The sequence below is a fragment of the Salarias fasciatus genome, chromosome 5 (genome assembly GCF_902148845.1).
Source record: "Salarias fasciatus chromosome 5, fSalaFa1.1, whole genome shotgun sequence".
Lineage (NCBI taxonomy): Eukaryota > Metazoa > Chordata > Actinopteri > Blenniiformes > Blenniidae > Salarias > Salarias fasciatus.
Window position 1 is genome coordinate 16,395,048 of NC_043749.1, and position 19,020 is coordinate 16,414,067.

General features: G+C 43.7%; 2 protein-coding genes and 1 long non-coding RNA gene across 3 annotated transcripts in view; 1 reads left to right on the plus strand and 2 right to left on the minus strand.

Annotated features, from left to right (window-relative positions):
• On the plus strand, nucleotides 1-15,360 carry igsf8 (immunoglobulin superfamily, member 8). The gene is made up of 8 exons (XM_030091551.1): nucleotides 1-142; nucleotides 277-417; nucleotides 3,863-4,243; nucleotides 5,499-5,966; nucleotides 9,145-9,323; nucleotides 9,473-9,725; nucleotides 10,767-11,213; nucleotides 12,843-15,360. Exons 2-8 carry the CDS (start codon nucleotides 360-362, stop codon nucleotides 12,968-12,970), a joined length of 1,914 nt encoding a protein of 637 aa, XP_029947411.1. The 5' UTR covers nucleotides 1-142; nucleotides 277-359; the 3' UTR covers nucleotides 12,971-15,360.
• The window catches only part of LOC115388418 (uncharacterized), a 22,563-nt gene continuing 15,649 nt past the window's right edge, over nucleotides 12,107-19,020 (minus strand). Inside the window, exon 3 of the long non-coding RNA XR_003931474.1 lies at nucleotides 12,107-12,193. This is a non-coding gene — a long non-coding RNA (uncharacterized LOC115388418). The remainder of the gene's footprint in view (nucleotides 12,194-19,020) is intronic.
• Nucleotides 18,577-19,020, minus strand: part of soat2 (sterol O-acyltransferase 2) — a 10,996-nt gene continuing 10,552 nt past the window's right edge. The window contains exon 15 of the mRNA XM_030091552.1: nucleotides 18,577-18,648. Coding sequence (XP_029947412.1) covers nucleotides 18,592-18,648 — 57 coding nt within the window. The 3' untranslated portion in view covers nucleotides 18,577-18,591. The remainder of the gene's footprint in view (nucleotides 18,649-19,020) is intronic.

A 19,020-nucleotide genomic window follows, 5' to 3' on the forward strand; every position in this document is an offset into this window, starting at 1 on the left:
CCTCCTCCTCACACCCAGCCCCCTGCGATGCCCGCCGCTCCACGGCGTGTTTTCTCCGGGTAATGATCCGAAGGCAAACCGACATATTGTGCAGCAGCAGCAGCAGCGGCGGCGGAGGCGGAGGCGGCGGCGCAGAGAGAAGGTGAAGCCCCTCTCTCAGCTTTATTTCCTGCACGTGCACACAGGACACCTCTCCTCCCTGTTCGATCGCGCGGCCGTTGTGCAATAATGTGGTTTGTTTTCTCCTCCTCCACAATAATAATAATCCGGCCGCAGTCGCTGGTCTGAACTATGATCGGGGCCGAACGAGAGGAGGGAAACCCGAGTCGACACGATCCATCCGGACCCGAGGGGGGAAGATGAGGAGCACCATGGCTTCCACCAAAACTGCGTTATTCCTGCTGCTCGCGCTGTGTGGTGAGTCCATCCTCCTCCTCCTCCTCCTCCCTGTACCTGTCTGCTCTGCTCAGACCTCACCGCCATCTGTCACACTCACATTTACATGATTGTCTCCTCATGTCTGGTGTCCAACAGGCTGCTCTATTGTCACCGTTAATGGCTCAGTGTCGTTATTATTTAGCTGGTACACTTTACACATCTGTGGCACATTTTTTAAATAATATCCTCAAACCTACTTACTTACTCAGTTATTTCTATCCTCATAACATATACATTGGAGTTTAAAGCATTCTTAGTGTTTGAACTGTGTTAAATATGACCTCCGCTTAAACAAAATGTGGGAAATGACTGATGTTTTGATATATTAAAATGTTATGAGACACTTTTAAGGTTATAAGCCAAAGTTATAGAGAATAAAACAGGAAAACAAGCTTGATAAGAGTCACTTCATGCATAGTTAATGTAAAATATATAGAATTTTCACTGTTTGGATTACATTATAAAAGTTGTCTGTCATCTGCACAGGTCTCTTTTTAGTTTGGCTTCCAGGTCGAGCTTTTTTTTCAAATCGTCTGAAGTGAAACTTTAATAATAGTTACCTGGAAAGTGTTATAGTTGTTTGACAGTGGGGGTTTTTCAAGTGGGTACTCCTTGTCTTTTGTCCACATTATGGTCACACAATGTTTTTAAAGTTTCTTGATTTGAATTATAAGAGCTGTGATGCTAAAATATAAGTTTATGAAAAAAGTGATTGGAACTTTTTGTCATTTCCCACTAAATGAGTCTTGAAAACAAAACACAAGCATTAATGTTGAGGCAACAAGAAGACTGACTTGTTACAGAAGTGTACATGTCTATGTCCTTAAATGTTTTTTTTTTTCTAGATTTAAGTTTAGCATGCTCATTTCATTAACAGAACTTGGGTTGACACAGAGGGAGTGTGTATCTACATATGTTTAGTGCGACACACTTTATATCCCCTTGCACACAGTGTCAATGTTTACATGAAGCAAACCTAATAGTGAAGTCACGGCTCATCTCGGTGATTTTAGTCCGAGGTCTGCTGTCCTACATTTCTCTCATTGTGAGTTCTTCATTAAATGAATGAAAATAAAGAGGGTCCCTCTTGTTGCGCGGCGTCTAATCCAGACAGTATTGAGCAGTGTGACAGGCCGCGGTGTCCCCCAGCCCTATCAGTCCCAGCCCAATGTTAATTAGGACTTGATCCGCTTAAGCCTCCCACTAGTCTCCCATGTCATTATCTGTGGGCGTGCTGTTAACTGGGCCGCTTGTGAGAAAGCTCCAGTTGTTTTCAGGACTCGGGGTGTGTCCAGACGCACTCGTCTGGTATTTCTAGTTGTGCAGGTAGTTATCGGTTGAACTGAGGCAGAGGTTGTTAGTCAGACCTGATGGTTTTTTTGAGTTTCTGTTTTGTGGGGGCGGTCAGTCTCAACAAAACGCGTCATGTTTGGGTTTTTTCCAGGGTTTGGCCCCGTCACACGTTGACTTTTCTCTGTATAGTTAATTTTGACTGAAATATTCTTCTGCATACATAAACAATGAAATCTGTGAGGAGTTTGTGGAGCAGATCAACTGTCTGACTTCTTGTTTAGTGTTGTAACTAATGCTTAGCTAGTTTGTGAAAATAATATAAACTACAGTTTGGAGGTTTGTGTCAATTCTTGATTAATTTCGCTTTGATTCATTTAATGTTTTTGCCTCCCTTTATATTAAATTTACAATTCATCTTTGCAGTTTTTTTTTCGTGTTGACATTTGTTCTTGTTCTTCATTTTCTGTCTTTTTCTTTTTCTTTTTCATCTTCTACTGCCTCGTTTGCATTTTCATTTCATTTATATGTATTTTTTTAATACTTTCTGTTTGTCGTCTTTCTCTTCCATTAAATGAGTGGAACGTGTCTTTGGAAACTCATTCTCTGAGCTGCATGAATATTCAGTGTGAGAAGCAGTTTAGGCTCATTTGTCTGTTCATATCTCTTTTGCACTGAATCATTTCCACATTTAATTTCAAATAAAGATTTCCAGATTAGCTGTAGCAAACTAAAACATTTCCAAATTACCAAATTTACTATTCATTTTGTAAAAATTAAATCCTAATGATCGACTTCGAAGAGAAACTGTCTCTTGTTATTCTCATTTGTCTATAAATGCCAGAGAATTCATGTAGCAATCATTTTTCTCATCATATTTGTCTTTTTACAGCTGAAGTTTTAACAATGTGAATATTGCAAACCTTGGATCTTTTTTGAAGTTAAAGGAAGCTGTTTACTTCCTGTGGCAGTGTTCTAGTTAGCTGATGGTACAGAGCTGATAATTACTACCTTTTTTTAAAAATACCTAACCACATCCATTTATTGACTTCCCTGATGTCAGCGTGTGCACGTATTTTGGGAAAGCACCAGAATCACACACCGAAGATAATAATGTTGAGAGACGTGCTGCTGCCTTCGGCTAAATGCAGTTTCAGGGGAAGTTTTGGGTTATTGAAGTTATTGAAGTGAGACTGGATAAACCTCAGTGATGCTGAAACCTGGAACCTGGCCCTGAGTCACTGAATATTTTTTCATGTAGCCAGAACTCTGTAAATCTGCCATGTTGCCAGACTCTCATTAAGCGGCGAGGCGACGGGGACGGGGTTCACCTCAGTTTCCCTTCTTGGCTTCAGCGACGCCTTTTCACTCAGCTCTAGTGTGATTTGCAGTTGGAAGATATCAGGTTCTGCACTGCACTGGGTGGCCTTTTGCATGAAAACAATGTGTCTCAGCAAATCTCAGCAGCAACGCATTTTTCAGAATTATGATAACACAGCTGCTGACAGTAACACATGAACTGTTTGATGGAGAGCTGGTGTGTATGGAGGACAATTGCACGCTTTAATTTGAAGAAAGACACAGTTCAGTTTCTGCTGCCGTGTTCAGAGAAGACATGTTGACTTTGGTGATCAGCAGGAGAATATTCACACAATTGATCCACAGTCAAAAAAAATAATCATATAAGTTACATTTTTAATATCTGAGTGGCTTTTCCTTGTTTTATACGCCATGTAAACCATGGAATGTTATGAATAATGTGAACAATAACCTCATTTATCTTGTTTTGATGGGAACCATAATGAAAATAAACAGAGAATGAGCTGGCTGGGCTCTGAGGGATGATTGTATTTCACTTATTAAACATGTTGTATTAGCAGGAAGCTGGCCTGTAGCCTCAGCATCAGCTTCTTTTTTTTCTCCCTCCGCAGCTATTTAATGTATTGATTTCCTGTTAGTCAGTCATCAGCTCAGGATATCGATCGGTGAGTCCATGCACCAAACGTGCTGCGAGGCAATACTGCTACTCACTGAAATTAACATTGTTACAGCTTCCAATCTTTTCCCACTGGTTAATTCTCTCACGCTTTCTTGATTTTGCCATTTCTGTGTTTTTTTTATTTCTCTCTCGCAGTGCTTCGCTGCGCCGTGTGCCGCGACGTCACCCTCCCCGACGGACCCCTCTACCGAGTGGCGGGCTTCCCCCTCTCCCTGCCCTGCTCCGTGTCGGGCTACGAAGGCCCCCGCACGCAGGAGTTCGAGTGGTTCCTGTACAGGGACGACGCCGGCGGGAGGCAGATGGGGGTGGTGTCCACCCGGGACAAGGGCTTCCCGTACGCCCCCTACCAGACCCGCGTGAGGAACGGCGAGGTGCGGGTGGAGCGGGACTCCGGGGACAAGGTCCGACTGGTGATCCAGAGGCTGCGTGCCGAAGACCAGGGGAAATACGAGTGCTACACCCCCAGCACGGACGCCACCTACCAGGGAAACTACAGCGCCTCCGTCACCGTCAAAGGTAAAACAGTCACAGGTCAATGCATCAGGGCAGAGCGGCTTTCAATTATTTTCTAAAGTGTCTAATTGTTGTAGTTTTAAGTAAAAAACTGCTGAGTAAATGTATTTGTTAGGACTGATTCCTGCTATTGATTTGATGGACTATAACAAATATTTACAGCAGCAGGAGTGTTTGCAGAGCTGTGGAGTTCCACTGAGGAATAAGACGCATTTTACTTGTCAGATCAGTTTATTTTTAGGTATTTATCTTTTCCGAGGACTTCTGGAAGACGTGCTAAAGGATGTCCCCCGATCTGATCGTGTCCGTGAACGGCTGCTCCGAGACCAGAAACCTCCGCATCCAGACAGTCGAGATCAGATTAGAAGTTTCTAAACTTAAACTGCTGGAGGATTAAAAAAGATAAAATACAGAAAGTAATTGAGGAATATAGCAACACAGAAGCACTATGTAAAAATTATAGCATCTTATGTTTCAGTGTTTTGTTAAATGCATAAAGTAGTTTTCCAGCATTAGTGACTTATATAAAAAAATGTATACTTTATGAAGGGTTTATTAAAAAAAAAACATTAAGAAGAATAAACAAACACCCTCATCTTTTAATTTCCGTTTCTATGACGTGTGTTTACACCCAACACAGACGCTACTAGATGATAATCAGTGTTTACTAGAAAACCACCAAACACGGGCATCCACGCCACGTCTGGCAGGAACGTTTTATCACCAGCTCAACACATGACATGCTTCTAAAGTCTAATTGTGCCCTGGCCTGTGTTTAACTCTGTGCACGGCGTCACACATTGAGAGTTGTTATTTATACTGACCATCTGGAGTTTGTTCTCAGCTTTCTCCTTTGTGTTTCTCTTCCCCTCCATGAACTTGTTGCACGTCGGGCGGCTCAAGCTGTCCAAATATTTAGGCAGTTTTGCTCCATCCATATGGCCACAAGTTCAGTTTCTGTTAATCACCCTCTTTGTCTGCTCGCATGTTTATGTTTGTAGGACACCGGGTGTTAGTGTTTTGGCTGAGTATTGTCTCGATAGCTGCTTAATCCGTTCTTCCTTTTGCAAAGCCGGTGCCCGAAACAGAGGGTATTACGAAGCAGGGAGTTACTGTCAGCTCCTGATCGACCGCTGCGGTCTAAACATAGAGACACCTAAGCAGCGCATGGGGGATATAAATTAGATTTGCCATGTTTCTTCCCCCATCTGGCTCCTTCTAGTATGATTTATCTGTGTGTGTGTTTGTGCTCCCACAGTGATCCCTGACACACTCCAGATCAGCTTCACCCGCTCGCTCACCGGCCAGCCCGTGCCCGAGGGGGCAGAGTTGACCCTGACCTGCTCAGCCGGCATCCAATCGGAGCAGCTCACGCACCTGTCCATCACTTTTGGGAAGCGCGGCGGTGGCGGCGGGGAAGCGGCGGGGGCCGGGGCGGGAGGCGAGGTCAGCACCGTCAGGGAGATCGTCTCCATCGACAAGCTCCTGGGGGTCGTGCCCGGGCGCTTCTACAAGGACCGCTACGACGACGGGGAGATCACGCTGGAGAAGAGGAACGGCGAGGGCGGGCTGGGCGTGTACGTGCTGAAGATGAGAGCGGTGCAGCCGGACGACTCCGGCTCGTATTTCTGCGAGGCGTCGCAGTGGATTCGGGACATCGATCGATCGTGGCAGAAGATTGCACAGAGGACGCTGGATATCGGCAACTTGACCGTTCAGCATCTAGGTCAGTGTGACGGCGGCGCTTGAGCTCTAACTTCAACCCGGAACCTTTAACAGCGTGTGGCCGGAGCTCAGGTTGCACAGCAGCTGGGCTTCTGTTTTATTTTATAATGACAGGAAGAGAAAGTTGGTCGTAAAACCTGCAGGACCAGCAGTTTTGAGAAAGTTCTCCACAATCACAAAGAATCAGCTCATAAAAGAAATGGCGAAATAAATGCCAAGACAAGAAAAGAAAAAAAAAACAACAACTACTGTTTATTCTTTTTAATTCATCCTCTTTTTAACTAGTGAAGTCATTAAGAACAAACTGTTGTTTGCAGTGGTGACCTGATGAAAGGCGAAGCTGAGCAGGAAGAGGCTGCGGCTGCTGGAGCAGCTGAAATATGTTTTGGAACATGAAAAAATGAAATCTTCCCTGATTTAGTCTATTTTGACAAGAATACACTCAAACCATTCCAAGCCCATCCATGATTTTGCAGCAATCTGAGGCTAATTCACATGAAAATCATGTCCGTTGTTGCTTTTTCCCCCTTCTTATTGCTGTTTCACAACTGTAACTGGCTGCTATTTGTAAATTATTTGTGAAATTCCTCTTTTTATGGGACCGCACAGTGAGAGAAGTGAAGTTTTGTTGTTCTTTCTCCAGGCACTCCCACAGTTCAGAAACATGCATTTGACATATATTGGTTTCTCCAAAATTCTATGAGTGTGAAACATCCACGGTGTTCCCGGGACGAGCAGCAGCTTCCTGCCACCGACCCTCAGCTGGTTAAAGCTGTGTAGACGATGGATGGATCCCTTTTAACGCGCTCGGTTCCTTTTTGTCTTGCTCTGTTGTTGCCGGTGTGGCGGTGGCGGTCGGCCCGGGCTGGTGGAGCCGGTGAGTGCGTGATTGGACTCCGTCCAGATTCCGGGCTCTGGATGTTTGTGTAATTTACAGCTTAACTCAAAGTCTGGCTTCCCGGCGGAACAGTTGGTTGGCTGGATGGATGGATGGATGGAGGGGTGCCTGATTAAATAACCGAACCCACATTTGTATTCAACCTGTTGTCTTGTTTGTTAGCTGCTGGCCTGCAGTAATTGTTTTTGATAATCTGTCTGGAAGCCGGTTTCTCTTTCGTTTTGTGGATGCATTGACTTCGGGAACTGTTCAGGCTTACCATCACATCTAAAAGCCTCCACTGAAATATGATTTCAATGCTTAAAAAAGTACAATTTTATATTTATTAGTATTTTTAGCTGTGAAATTTGGTTTCTTTTATTTTTTGGCCGTCAGAAGTGACTTTCACTTACCTCTCAGTCATCACCAATTAATGTTCTGTTGGTCTTTCTGCTCAGGGCTTTGGCTCTAAGACCGCCTGACTGACAAGCTAAACGCTCAGCCCTCTTGTTGATTATCCAGCTGGATTTAATAGGTCAGTAGCAGGCGTGCCTTTCAGCTGGATCGCCGCCCGTCGCCCGGCCGCGCGGCTCCATTTAAATTCTAAAGCGCTTGTATAGATCTGAGGGATTAAGTCATCTTTTCTCCCACCTCTGCTCCTTGGAGCCTGCAAACCGGATGTCAGGCCGATGTGTCTGCCTCTGTGAAAATGGCGATATTATGTTGAGCATTTTTTCCTGACTCCTGACATTTCTACAACCTGCTTGAAAATTAAAGTGAATTCATACATCATGTTTAATGTGTTTGGTCAGGAAGAAAAATACAACCCAGCTCTTTTTTCCCCATCCTGTTGCCTCGATAGTAAATTTCAATATATCCCAAAACAGATTAAATTCTAGGATGAATTTAAATTATTGATCTTGTTCTGATTGATTTGCATTGCTGCTAAGAACTGAGCTACAGGTGAAACTGAAAGTTATTCAGGTCATGTTATTTTCTCTTCAGCAGAAAAAAAAATGAAGCTGACATTGAAGCATTAGAGCTCATCAATGCTCGCATTGTTTTTCTGCACTGACGCTCGCTGACGAGCGCAGCATCGTCCTGCGTTCTCCGGCCGCCGTTGTCTGACTACAACAATGGTCTGACACGTCTCCTTTTGTTTACATAAATAACACGTCCAAACTGAAGCAGCGTCTTTGTTCAGAGAAATGTTTCAGCTGAATGGATACAATGGATATGAATTAATGACCTCTTTTTATAAAAGACTAATATTAACAGTTTATTTTCTGATAAGAAGCTTATTCCCACATCATTCTTATCTGAATATAGTGTTTGTGATAGGATTATCATTCAATACTCTTTCATATATTAGTCATTATTACACATCACGATTCAACTTGTGTCACATTTTTCCGAACCAATAAGATTTAGCAGCTTTTTCAGCTTTTATATTGTGCAAAAAATGTATTTTGGACTGACTTTTGTTTTTGAAATGGAAGCAGGAAGCGTCTTTATCCAGTCACTGTGGCCTTTGCAGGCTCAGTTCATATGAAAGTTACTTTCAGCTGATTTGAGACTTTAATTTAAACTGTGAACTTTATAAATAACAGGCATCTTTTATACAGCTTGGTTGTAATTTAATGTGTCAGGGCGCTCCCTGCTGACTCTGGACAAAGAGAATTTACACTCTGGACAGGCCAGCAGTCCAGGACGAACACAGAGAGACAGGCGAACACACACACACACCTGGATGGAACCCATTCAGGGAAAACACGCAAACTATGTATAGAAAGTCCCTCAAGCTCAGTATTTTCACTAAGCGCGACATCAATTTGCAGCATTTTGTAAGTTATAAGAGCAAACGTGCATTCTACTGTTTTCATGAGGCTTTTTGAATCAACGTGACAGAAATACTGAAGTGACGATACGACTTCTTCTTCTCAGCAGTTCCCTTTGCTTCTGTGTTGTTAAGCCATCATTCACAAAGGTTAAAACCAGTTAGACTGTAAGAAGGCGGAAGCAAAGAGAACCGTTTTGAAATGTTGGGAGACGTTTGACTGTGTTGTTTAGTGCTCCGGTGGTCTTTGAGGCCTTTTAGGCCTTCATGGTTTTTGCTTTCAGACTGAGAGGATTTAGTCCTGGTGTTATTACTTGATGTATAGAAGGAAATCTGCAGTTTCCCCACAGAAATGCTTCTTCCTGCAAAGACTTTTAGCGGGGAGGCCTAAGTGCCTGTTAGAGGCCGTTCTCCGAGGAGCATTTCTGCTGCTTTATTAACCTTCCTCTCTCTCTCTCGCTCCAGCCGAGTCCCTGAGCGTAACGTCCTCGCCTAAAGGGGAGGTGACGCTGCAGGTGGGCTCGCCGCTCATCCTGACCTGCGAGGTGTTGGGACTCCCCGCCGAGGTGAACTCTGGCCTGCTGGTTCAGTGGATGAAGAGGGGCTCTGTCAGCAGCGATGCGGTGGGGCCCGGAGGAGTGGAGGTACAGTCGGTCTCGGTTCTGACAGCGAAGCATTTTATTAAATCTGTTTCTGTCAAATCATTGTAAAAAGTAAAAACTGCAGGAGGCAGGCATATTGGGGGAAAAGCTCCGCCACCGGCAGATTTAGCGACTCGCGGCTCTGTGTGAAGGTGGAGGTGGCCCGCATGAGCACGGAGGGCATCGTGAGCTGGGGGGACGACCTCAGCAGAGCCAGCCTGGGCTCCATGGAGAAAGTGGCGCCGCGGAAATACTCGCTGAAGCTCTTCTCGGCGCAGCCCTCTGACTCGGGCGTGTATCGCTGCGTGGTCAGCGTGTACGCCGGCAGGAGTAATCCCAGCCCGGCCATGTCGGCAACGCTCACCCAGAGGTCAGAGGGCGTCACGGTCAACCTGAAGACCAAAGGTAAGCCTCGTCTCATCGGCGACTAGCAGGCTTTTCCTGCATTATCTGCTTTAGGCAGAGATGATTGGGCTAATCTAGTCAAGGGTTAGTGTGCTAGCACACTTCTCTCTTGATTTTAGAACAAATAGGTTGAATCGTTTTGCTGATGTTTGTTTCATAATGTGCTGATTTTTTTTAAAACCACATGGTCAATGTTGATCTGCCACAGGACCAGACCTCATAAGAAACTAGAAGGGCTGAGTTATAAGTTTAATGGGATTTTTCTTGATGTAATATCTGGATGTTCAGTTGTTCTGGTAATACCTGGCTATACAATATAGATTTCTACATGTTCTACTGTTATTAGCAATTTTAATGTAACCTATGAACAAAGCAATATGTTGTCCCCCAGAATTTATTTTAGAAAGTAGTGTTTGAATGGTTTGTAAACACATTAATAGCCTAGTTGTGGTCCTTCTTTATCACCTTATTGATTCCCTGATTTTTATCTGGTGATATACGCCCTGATGTTTAAGCGTTTAACTTGTCCTTCAGCCTCAGCGTGCTGACCGTAGACTCCCAGCCGCCTTCTTTCCTCTGCGGTTTACATCGACTTTCAGGAACGTCTCCATTGTTTTGGTTTGAGAAATGATTTCAGTTTTCTGATTTATTGAGCTTCTTATTGGAGCTGAGATCTGGGACTGGGGCCATTTGGCTGCAGTCTGCTCTGCTGAAATCTGCAGAAACACATTCATCTCTTTTTTTAATCTCCAGCCTCACTGATGCAGCTCTAAGCTTCTAATAAATTTGTAAAATTTGTAAAATATTTAAAGCTCTTCCTGAAAGTTTAAAACTTGTGCTGCATGTCAGGATTTTTTATTTTTATGAACGAGGCTTTTAGTGACGTTTGAAAGAAACTGGAGTGTTTTTGTTAGATGGTTCAGTCAGTTCACCTTGAATGAAACCAGGATGTAATCATTCATCTGTCTTTTTACTTTTCACATATGTTCAGTTTGATCTTTTTCAACCGCTTCCTACGTGTTCGGCTTCCTTCCCTTACAGACGTGCTGGTCGCCGCTGTGGCGCGCCTCCCCCGCGGCCCCCTGCTGAAGAGAGGCAGCACCATCACCCTCATCTGCAACGCCACCGTGACCACCACAGGTCCCGCCCAGGCGCAGGTGCAGTGGTGGCGGTGGCCGATCCCCGACCTGGTGACCAAGAAACAGCCCGGCGCCCCTCCGGCGAACCCTCCCGTCGTGCAGAGCCCCACTCTGGTGGCCGTCCTCATGCACAACGGCGTCGCGAACATCTACGTCAACGGCAGCGAGATAAGCGTGGACCGCCTTTCGGCCGTCAGCTACAGACTGAGGGTCCACTCGGCGACGATAGAGGACCAGGGCATGTACGCATGCCACGCCGAGGCCTGGGGCCAGGACCCGCACGGGGGCTGGTACAACACGGGAGTCAGAGCGGAGTCGAACGCTGTCAATGTTTACCTGTATGCCAGAGGTGGGTGTCGCTCGATAGCTGGTCTTTCGTATCCATCGTGTGTTCTAACAGTTGGAATGTGAGCAGACCTGAACATAATTCATCTGCAGTTGAATCTTACATCTTCATGTTGTACTACTTGGAAGGCATTTATCCTTTTGTCTGTCTTTGTATCTCTGGACGTTAAATAGGTAGTCTTAGTGCGTGCACATAACTGTGTACAGTTCAGGCTGATGTATTTAGGCCTCATATTATTGAAGGAAAATGCTTTGTTCAAGTATTTCTGCAGCGTAGCTGGTGTAGACAAGAATAGAGGTCTTGTGGTTTGAGGAGATTAATCATTAATCTTTCTGCATGTTTATCTGCTGCTGCACCTCTGAGCGTAAAACGATCGTGTCAAAGTGTCTAAAATGCATAAAAACATAAAATGCTTGTCAAAAGCTCAAGAGTGCATATGATCATCTTGTCAGCAGTGTTATTTCTTGAATATTTATTCTGTTTGTCACGACAGCACAGAACCTCTCCATGTATTACACGGCTGGCGGGGAGCTTAAGTTGACCCCCCGCTGGGCTTAAGCGTCGGGGGATTTTTAAACGTATTTTTTAATCAGATCCAGAGTGGATGCTGCAAAGATCCAGCTTCACAGCGACTGGTGCATGGTGGTGTGGCAGAAATGATTTCTGGTAGAAAAGGCACCATGGTGGCTGCATGTGTTAATCAGCGACCCCGCCTTCACGTATGGCAGCCGTCAGTGTCTCTAAGTTACAGATATGATCAAATGAATCTCCTGTGAAATACTGGGCAATGTAGATCTATGCACAAGATAGTGAAAGCGTCGTCAAGTTAAAAAGTCCTGACACCCTTGTTTCTGTTTCCCCATGCAGAAAATGTCAGATCTTTGTGACACTACCTGAAAATGCTCAAGACAGCACTATATACTCTTTACACAGCCATTTGAAAACTGCAATGAAGTTACACATTGTTGTATTTAGTGAAATAACTGAGCCCGACACACTGAGTATTTATGTTTCACAGTTTTATTGCCCGTGCTCTTTGCAATTGTAATTTGTTCACAGCATTGTGAAAAACAAAAAAGTACACCCTCATTTGCAACAAAAATAAACTCCCTTTGGGCAGAGCTGTGCACAACTGGAAACGATGCTGCAGTAAATATTGGAACATATATTAACAATATATTTATGAAAACTGAAATGCTAATCGACATTTTATGCACCATCCCAACTTTTTTTCGAAATGCAGACTGCAGGATTAGGGAAACGTGTGTGTTTGCACGCAGAATGTTCACATGAATTTGTGGCAGAGATGCTCTAAGCGCAGTGTGCCGTGTCTCTGTGCTGAGCATCAAGAGAATCAGACCTGACACCTTCGACCTGTGTTCGATCAGCAGTATCCTGAAAGCTCCGAAATTTGTCTTCAATTAAAGTCAGGACATCATCTGTTCTGTTTGTAATTCACATGCTTTCCATACTTTCTGATGAAGAATTGAAAATTCTTACTGAAAGTGAAGTTTTATTTGGTTTCAGTGTAAAATGTAAATATTTAAGATGGTTTTCATGGAACTGTTCAGCCTTAAATATCAGTTTCTGTCGTTGATTCTTTTCCGCCTCTCTCTCTTTCTCTCCCCTCAGCTGCTGACCTCCTCCTCATCCCTTTGGTGGTTGGAGTCTCGTCTGCCTTGCTCGTGGGCATTGTCATAATCGCGACGGTTACGTGCTGCTTCATGAAACGCCTGGCGAGGCAGCGCACCCCGAAATGAGGCGCCGGCTGTCTTGAAATCTGCCCGTCCGGGTGAGGCGGGTCGCAGAGCGGACGCACACATCAGAAGAAACATTCGACCCCCGACAGCACTGGCAACTCCGACACATCCCGACACTGACAGAGGACTTTGTCGCCGTGTTTGATGATTTTCTGTTTTCTGACCTACTTGTTTAACAATCAATGCCAAAAAAAAAAAGGTATGTTTTTTTTTTTTTTTTTATTCTCTTGTATTTTTATATCCAAACTGTCTGTGAAAACACCACGTTTTAGAGATCGCTGCTCCGGGCATCATTAGACATAATCTCATGGATATCGGAAAACCTCCCAACAAACCAATCCTTTCCAATTTTCCAGCCGTCAAAAAACAATATATTAAAACCTTTTAAAATCAATATTTAGAGATCCTTTTGGTTTGAGCTCTCAGGCGAGATATCTCACTATAAAAACCTGGTTTCTGTCGACTCATCAACCCTCAGAAGTTCTGGTTTGTTGCAGAATGCTGCCCAACTCATCATTTAAGACACTGGATATGTAGGTCACCCCAGACAAACAAAAACCATTCTGTATTTCCACAAGCGGTTGATGCGGCTCCAGATGTTCCTTCCTCAACGCTGCATGTTTTTCTTTTAATACAAGAACCAGCAATGTCTATGTGTGTGTGTGTGTGTGTTTGTGTGTGTGTGAGAACGGGTGAGACACTGCCACTGACAGTCACATGAATGCTGAGGGGAGCAGTTTAGCCTCCAGAAAACTTAATATGGGTGCAGGGAGGGGGGGTGTTCCATCGTCTGCAGCCCATGTAAACAGAACCGTCGTCTGTTACTTAATAAGGAAGCCGCCGGCGGAGGACAGCAGACCAACAGAGTACCAGTCCTCCCGCCCGTGATGCTTCACGCTGCAAAGTTCTCAAACGAACTTCTAGATTTGTATAGATTTGAGGACGAGGAATGGGAGAGGTACTCGTAAATGCACTGAGCCGACGTATGTAAATACTCTATGAAGTGTAACTGTTTTATTTTCTTAAAGTGTGTACGACTGTGCTGTAGCGCCACGTTTAGCAGGCACCTGTGTTTAGCATTCAGCTGCAGTCCGCTCGGTTCTTCTGAAGCACTCGGACAAAAAAATGGGACTGGGACCAAAGCCAATTTGGATAACTTCTTTTTGCTTGATTTTCTCTCAGCAGAAAAAATGAATTTCTTTGATTTTTGTGTTGCTTTTTTTGATAGATTTGATGCTTCCTGAGCTCTTATGAAATGAGTGAGAAAATATGAGGAAAGCATTCTGTCTTTGTTTCTAGCTGAAGAACTGTCACGTTCTTAATTCTGGAGGGGAGATTCTCCCTGAGGAGTTCAGTCACATGACTCGGTAGTTTGGTGAAGTCTCACCATTGTCATATTGTTGTCATGCGCTGCGGGCCACACATTCCCGCTGCCAAGGCTGACTCTGACCGGAGCTCCTGCTGCTCGCCCACAGAAGTCTGTTGGACAGATTTACTGTGTCTGCGCACTTAAAATGGGTGAAATCCATCCTCCTCTTCCTGTTTGAAAGTAACACTTAAGGGAAGTTTTTCCTGCACTGTGTGATCGCTGAAGGCTAGATACACACTGATGGATCACGATCTGGCTCTCAGCTCCACCACTGAAATCTAATGTCAAGTTTTCTCACTTTTTTTCAGTTTGTCTTCGCGTTGTGGGTGTCAGAGTTCCTTTAAAATCTCCGTGTCCTCTCTAACCTGTGGTCCCAAAACCGTGATTATAACCGTTGGTTCACATTAGGGAATAAAACTCGCAGCACTGCTTGCTTCCTGAGCCACTTTGTTCCAGATCAACTGCTCAAAGCTGATTTGCTCCCGCCGCACACCCACCTACCGCACGATCACACACACACACACACACACACACACACACACACACACACAGATGCACGTGCACAGCGGTGGCTGGTATTTCGGATGGAAGTGAGCGAGTATCTGCGTGTTCATCTCTAATCCCTGTTTATGGCCGCTGTGTACCGCCGCCCTTCCCCCACGCTGTGTTATCAGTCACTGTGGCTCACATTCGATTCGTTTCAATCTCTTCCCCCCCCCCCCCCCCCCCCCCCGAGATTTGCAGCCAGCTGTACACAGTGTTGCACATAGCATGCAAAGTATGAAAACTGCTGTCTAAAGTTGTGTTTTTTTGTTGAAGACGTGTTAAACCCTCCGAACGAAGGTTCTGTTCTGTTTGAATTGTTTACTAATGCTTTAATACCACTGTTCCCTAAATGCATCTTACTGCCACTGAAAATATATACATACAGACAGGTTGTCGCTCAGTGTGTTTCTCATGGTGCTTTGGCGAACACGCCAGTTGATAAAAACCAATAAACCAGTCTGGATTTCTATTGTCACACTGGGTTTTTTTTTTTTTTTTTTTTTTTTTTGCGCCTTCATTTTCCGCTGAGAGCAGAGGAACAGTCCGTATCGCAGGCCGCCGGAGACATCGGAGCTATTAGAGAACACTTTGTGGTGAGGGAGCTCAACCAGTCTGTCTGACAAAGTGCTCGTGAGCCATTTCAACATATTTTCCATCCATATAATATTAAGTACCAAAACATTTCTTGTGGTTGCAACAATTTCCGTGTTGGACTGAGGCGAGCAGAGGCTTTTATTTCAGCTGGAGAGCATGTGAGACTTTTGGAGTCGACTTTATGAACATTTGTTCATCATAAACATCTTTTTTGGTATCTGTTATAGTCTCATCTGGGTATTTAACACACAAATTCTGAAAATGAGTGAATGAATAAACATTCAAGCTGGATTTTGAGAATACCCGCAAATACACAGACAAATCAAAGTCCAGATAGAGGTGCCTCAGAACCAGTTTGCAATAAGTCTCAAGGAGTCACCGCTGTGCAGCCTGTGTGGTTTGTGGTAGCATCAGTATCTGTTGAACTGATATGAGCAGAGGCTTGTGATGCATCTGGAGATCCTGTACGCCTTTTCTTGAGTTTTGTAATAGATTTAGATTTGTATCTAATTTAGTCACTTAAAGTCAGTAAAAGTAATTTTAGTTCAGGGGTTAAATAAAGATCATTTTAATCTGCTGCTGATCAGACCAATAAATTATCATGATCTATAAATATATATACCACCAAATAATCAAAATTCTCACTTCTACTTTGTTTAAAACTGTTGGAGTGTGTTTGTACAAAAACTGAACAAGTTTACTTAAAAAAAAAAACAACATGCAAATCAGTGTTTTTCTTTGCTAAAAAATGCCTGTCACGCTATTACTGCAGTCGTTGGAATGAATATTTTCATAAATTCACCCCCCCCAGTATGGCTGTGAGGCTTTTCTGCTACTTATTACCAGTATAGAGGTATGCTTATTTATTATTATTTATTTATTTTATTGAAAAAATAGAAATGGACTGTCGGGAGAGCTACTTTTGACCCTCAGGTTGTATGTTTCAGGCCCTTATTCTGTAGGTGATTGTATGGATAATGACTGATAAAGCAACATGAAGGAATTGACCATCTCATTCCTTTTAGAAATACTTTGACATTTTGCAATATAGTAAGAAATTAGAAGCTGATAGGCATGTCAGTAGAAACTTTTGTGAGGCTGCTTATAATAAGTCTACACCTAATCTTCACTCGCCCTGCAGTTTTTCCGGGCTTCAGAGTGTTTTCTTTTCCATCTCGCTGCTTTGGCTTTACGGCGTCGGCCTCCCTGATTTGTTCTCTCTCACTGCTCCCGTCCATCACGTTCCTGTCTGCAGCAGGGAGCTGTTTTCTACAGCAGCTCTGACTCCAGACAACAGCACCAAGTTGGCAACCAGCTGCTGAACACAGCGAAGCATTTAGAAACAAATTTCACTTTGAAACTCGGTGTAGATCAGGTCCTTCGCTCTGCCCCCATGTGGCCAAACGCTGTAGGCAGTAGGAGGCTCTACGTTGTGTTTTTCCAATACAGACTTGTTCTCCTTTTTTTTTTTTTTTTTTTTTGGAGTCATCTGTCAAAGATGAATATTGCACATCAGATTAGAAGATGACGGAGGCTCTGGCTCATTAATGGCTGCCGCTGACAACAGCATCTGTCAGGAAATGTTTGGCAACCCTTTCATGCATAAGTTGAAAGAAAGCTGCAGATTAAAGAAGCTTGTCCCTGTCAAAACATAGTTACATTAAAAGTAAGATAAATTGCAATGTTGAACAATCGATTCTGGTCTGTTGTAGACTCTCTCTTCTAAAACTGCGTCCGGGCCCTGCGAGCTCCCATGGCATTACGCCGTATCAGTTTACAGAGCATTACATCACTAATGCAAACACTGTACCAGTGTTAATCCTCTTCTTCCTGTATGACGTTGCAGACGGACAGACCGCGGCTTTGTGCCGCACCGATAAGATGCTGCGCAGCCTGTGGTCGCTTAGTGAACGTACCTGCCCTCCAGCGCGATCCCTGCCAGCTGAATGTCAACCGAGGCAGGATTAAACATGTCACACACCCTGCAGGCCAGGCGCCCCGACGGCACGGAGCCTGTTCAGGGCCGCGCCTCATTTGACCCGCTTAATGTCTGGATTATCATGAAGAGAATTAAAAAGGTAAATAAAAAAAGGATTTTTCTCCACACTTTTTTTTAAAGCACGTTAGGATTTATTATAAATACAGTAGAAGTAAAAAAAATGTGATTACACATTTTATCTACAGTAACAATTCTTTTCATCAAGTACTTCAAGGGCTTTTTATAACATTTAGATACGTACAATAATCTAAAGAATTCCCCCATGAAGGGTATCCACTAGTCTTCCACAGTAATGTGCAACAACCACAAGCTACCATATTTTAAAAAAGAATCTGAACGCCAATCCTCAACTGATATAATGCATTCAGCCAATTTTTCCAGAAACAAGCAGGAACTCCACGACAAACCAATCCTGTAAACTAACACCAATTCAAACAAACAAACAAAAAAGTGAAATCATCTGTATTATCCTTGTCTGATCCATTTGATGGCAGTAAAAACACTGTAAATGCAATGATTGTATTCTAAAATTAAATTAAATTACTGTTTTTCTAAATCGACACAAAATACAAACTGATAATGTTATATGTCATGGCTTTTTGTCCAGAGATGAAAACCACAGTCTAAATAAATGTTGCGGTTCACAAGGTGTGTGTCTACATCAGATTTTTTTGGTGTTTCTGTTATTCAGATTTTGAAATTAGATTTCCTGTAATAAAATGCACACAGCGCTTTAATGCGTGAACCAAATATTCAAATGACAGATTTCAAAAACCTTCATAAATGCCTGTAAATGAGCTGCTTAGCAAGTACTCAGATATTCAGCCAGTTCCATGCTACATAAACACTGTTTGGAAAAAATGACAAGAATGTTTTTTTTCCCCCCAAAACTCACTCAAGCCAAAAAATACAGAAATGTGGTCAACACTGAGGCTGATGCTACAAGGGTTCTGTCTGAAACTGAATACTTCATCTTGGTGGAGTAAATCTTTCGCACATTACAAAAGAGAGAAGCGTATTCAAGTTGTTGTCCTTCCTTGTGATTTCCTCAGTTCAGTCCATCATTTCTTTCTTTTTTTCAATCGCTGCTCCAGCCGAGGGGGAGAGGCGGCTTTATCTCTGGTAGAAGCAGGACCACGATCGAGGAATCAGCAGCTCCCACACACTATTCTGTGGAAGAGAAAGAGTAGAAACATCACTCACACTCCTCCTCCTTGCTCTCATAACATTAAGTGTGATCTTTTTATAAGTTTTGTCTGATTTAACCTCCATTTATTATCGTGTAATAACCTTGTTTTCCTTCTATATTTAGACAGCGGCTCCCTGTGCTAAGCCATTCCGCTGTGTGTGTGTGTGTGTGTGTGTGTGAATGCAGTGGTTCGTAGTGTTGTAAGCATGCTCAGTGCATCTGTGCCCATCTGTCAAGTAAATCCTTCGCATCAATGACTTCATCAGGCGCTCTCTGGCTTTTAAGGGTTAAACACATGTCACAGTTTTACGCACATTCACTACTCAACCCATGTGACCAGAACGGCTTATGTG

Bases quoted from the DNA above. Each gene is read 5' to 3' on its own strand.
- igsf8 (XM_030091551.1), top strand. From the start codon at position 360: ATGAGGAGCACCATGGCTTCCACCAAAACTGCGTTATTCCTGCTGCTC. The intron at 4,244-5,498 runs GTAAAACAGTCA...GTGCTCCCACAG, and splicing joins CGCCTCCGTCACCGTCAAAG to TGATCCCTGACACACTCCAG. The intron at 11,214-12,842 runs GTGGGTGTCGCT...CTCTCCCCTCAG, and splicing joins TGTTTACCTGTATGCCAGAG to CTGCTGACCTCCTCCTCATC.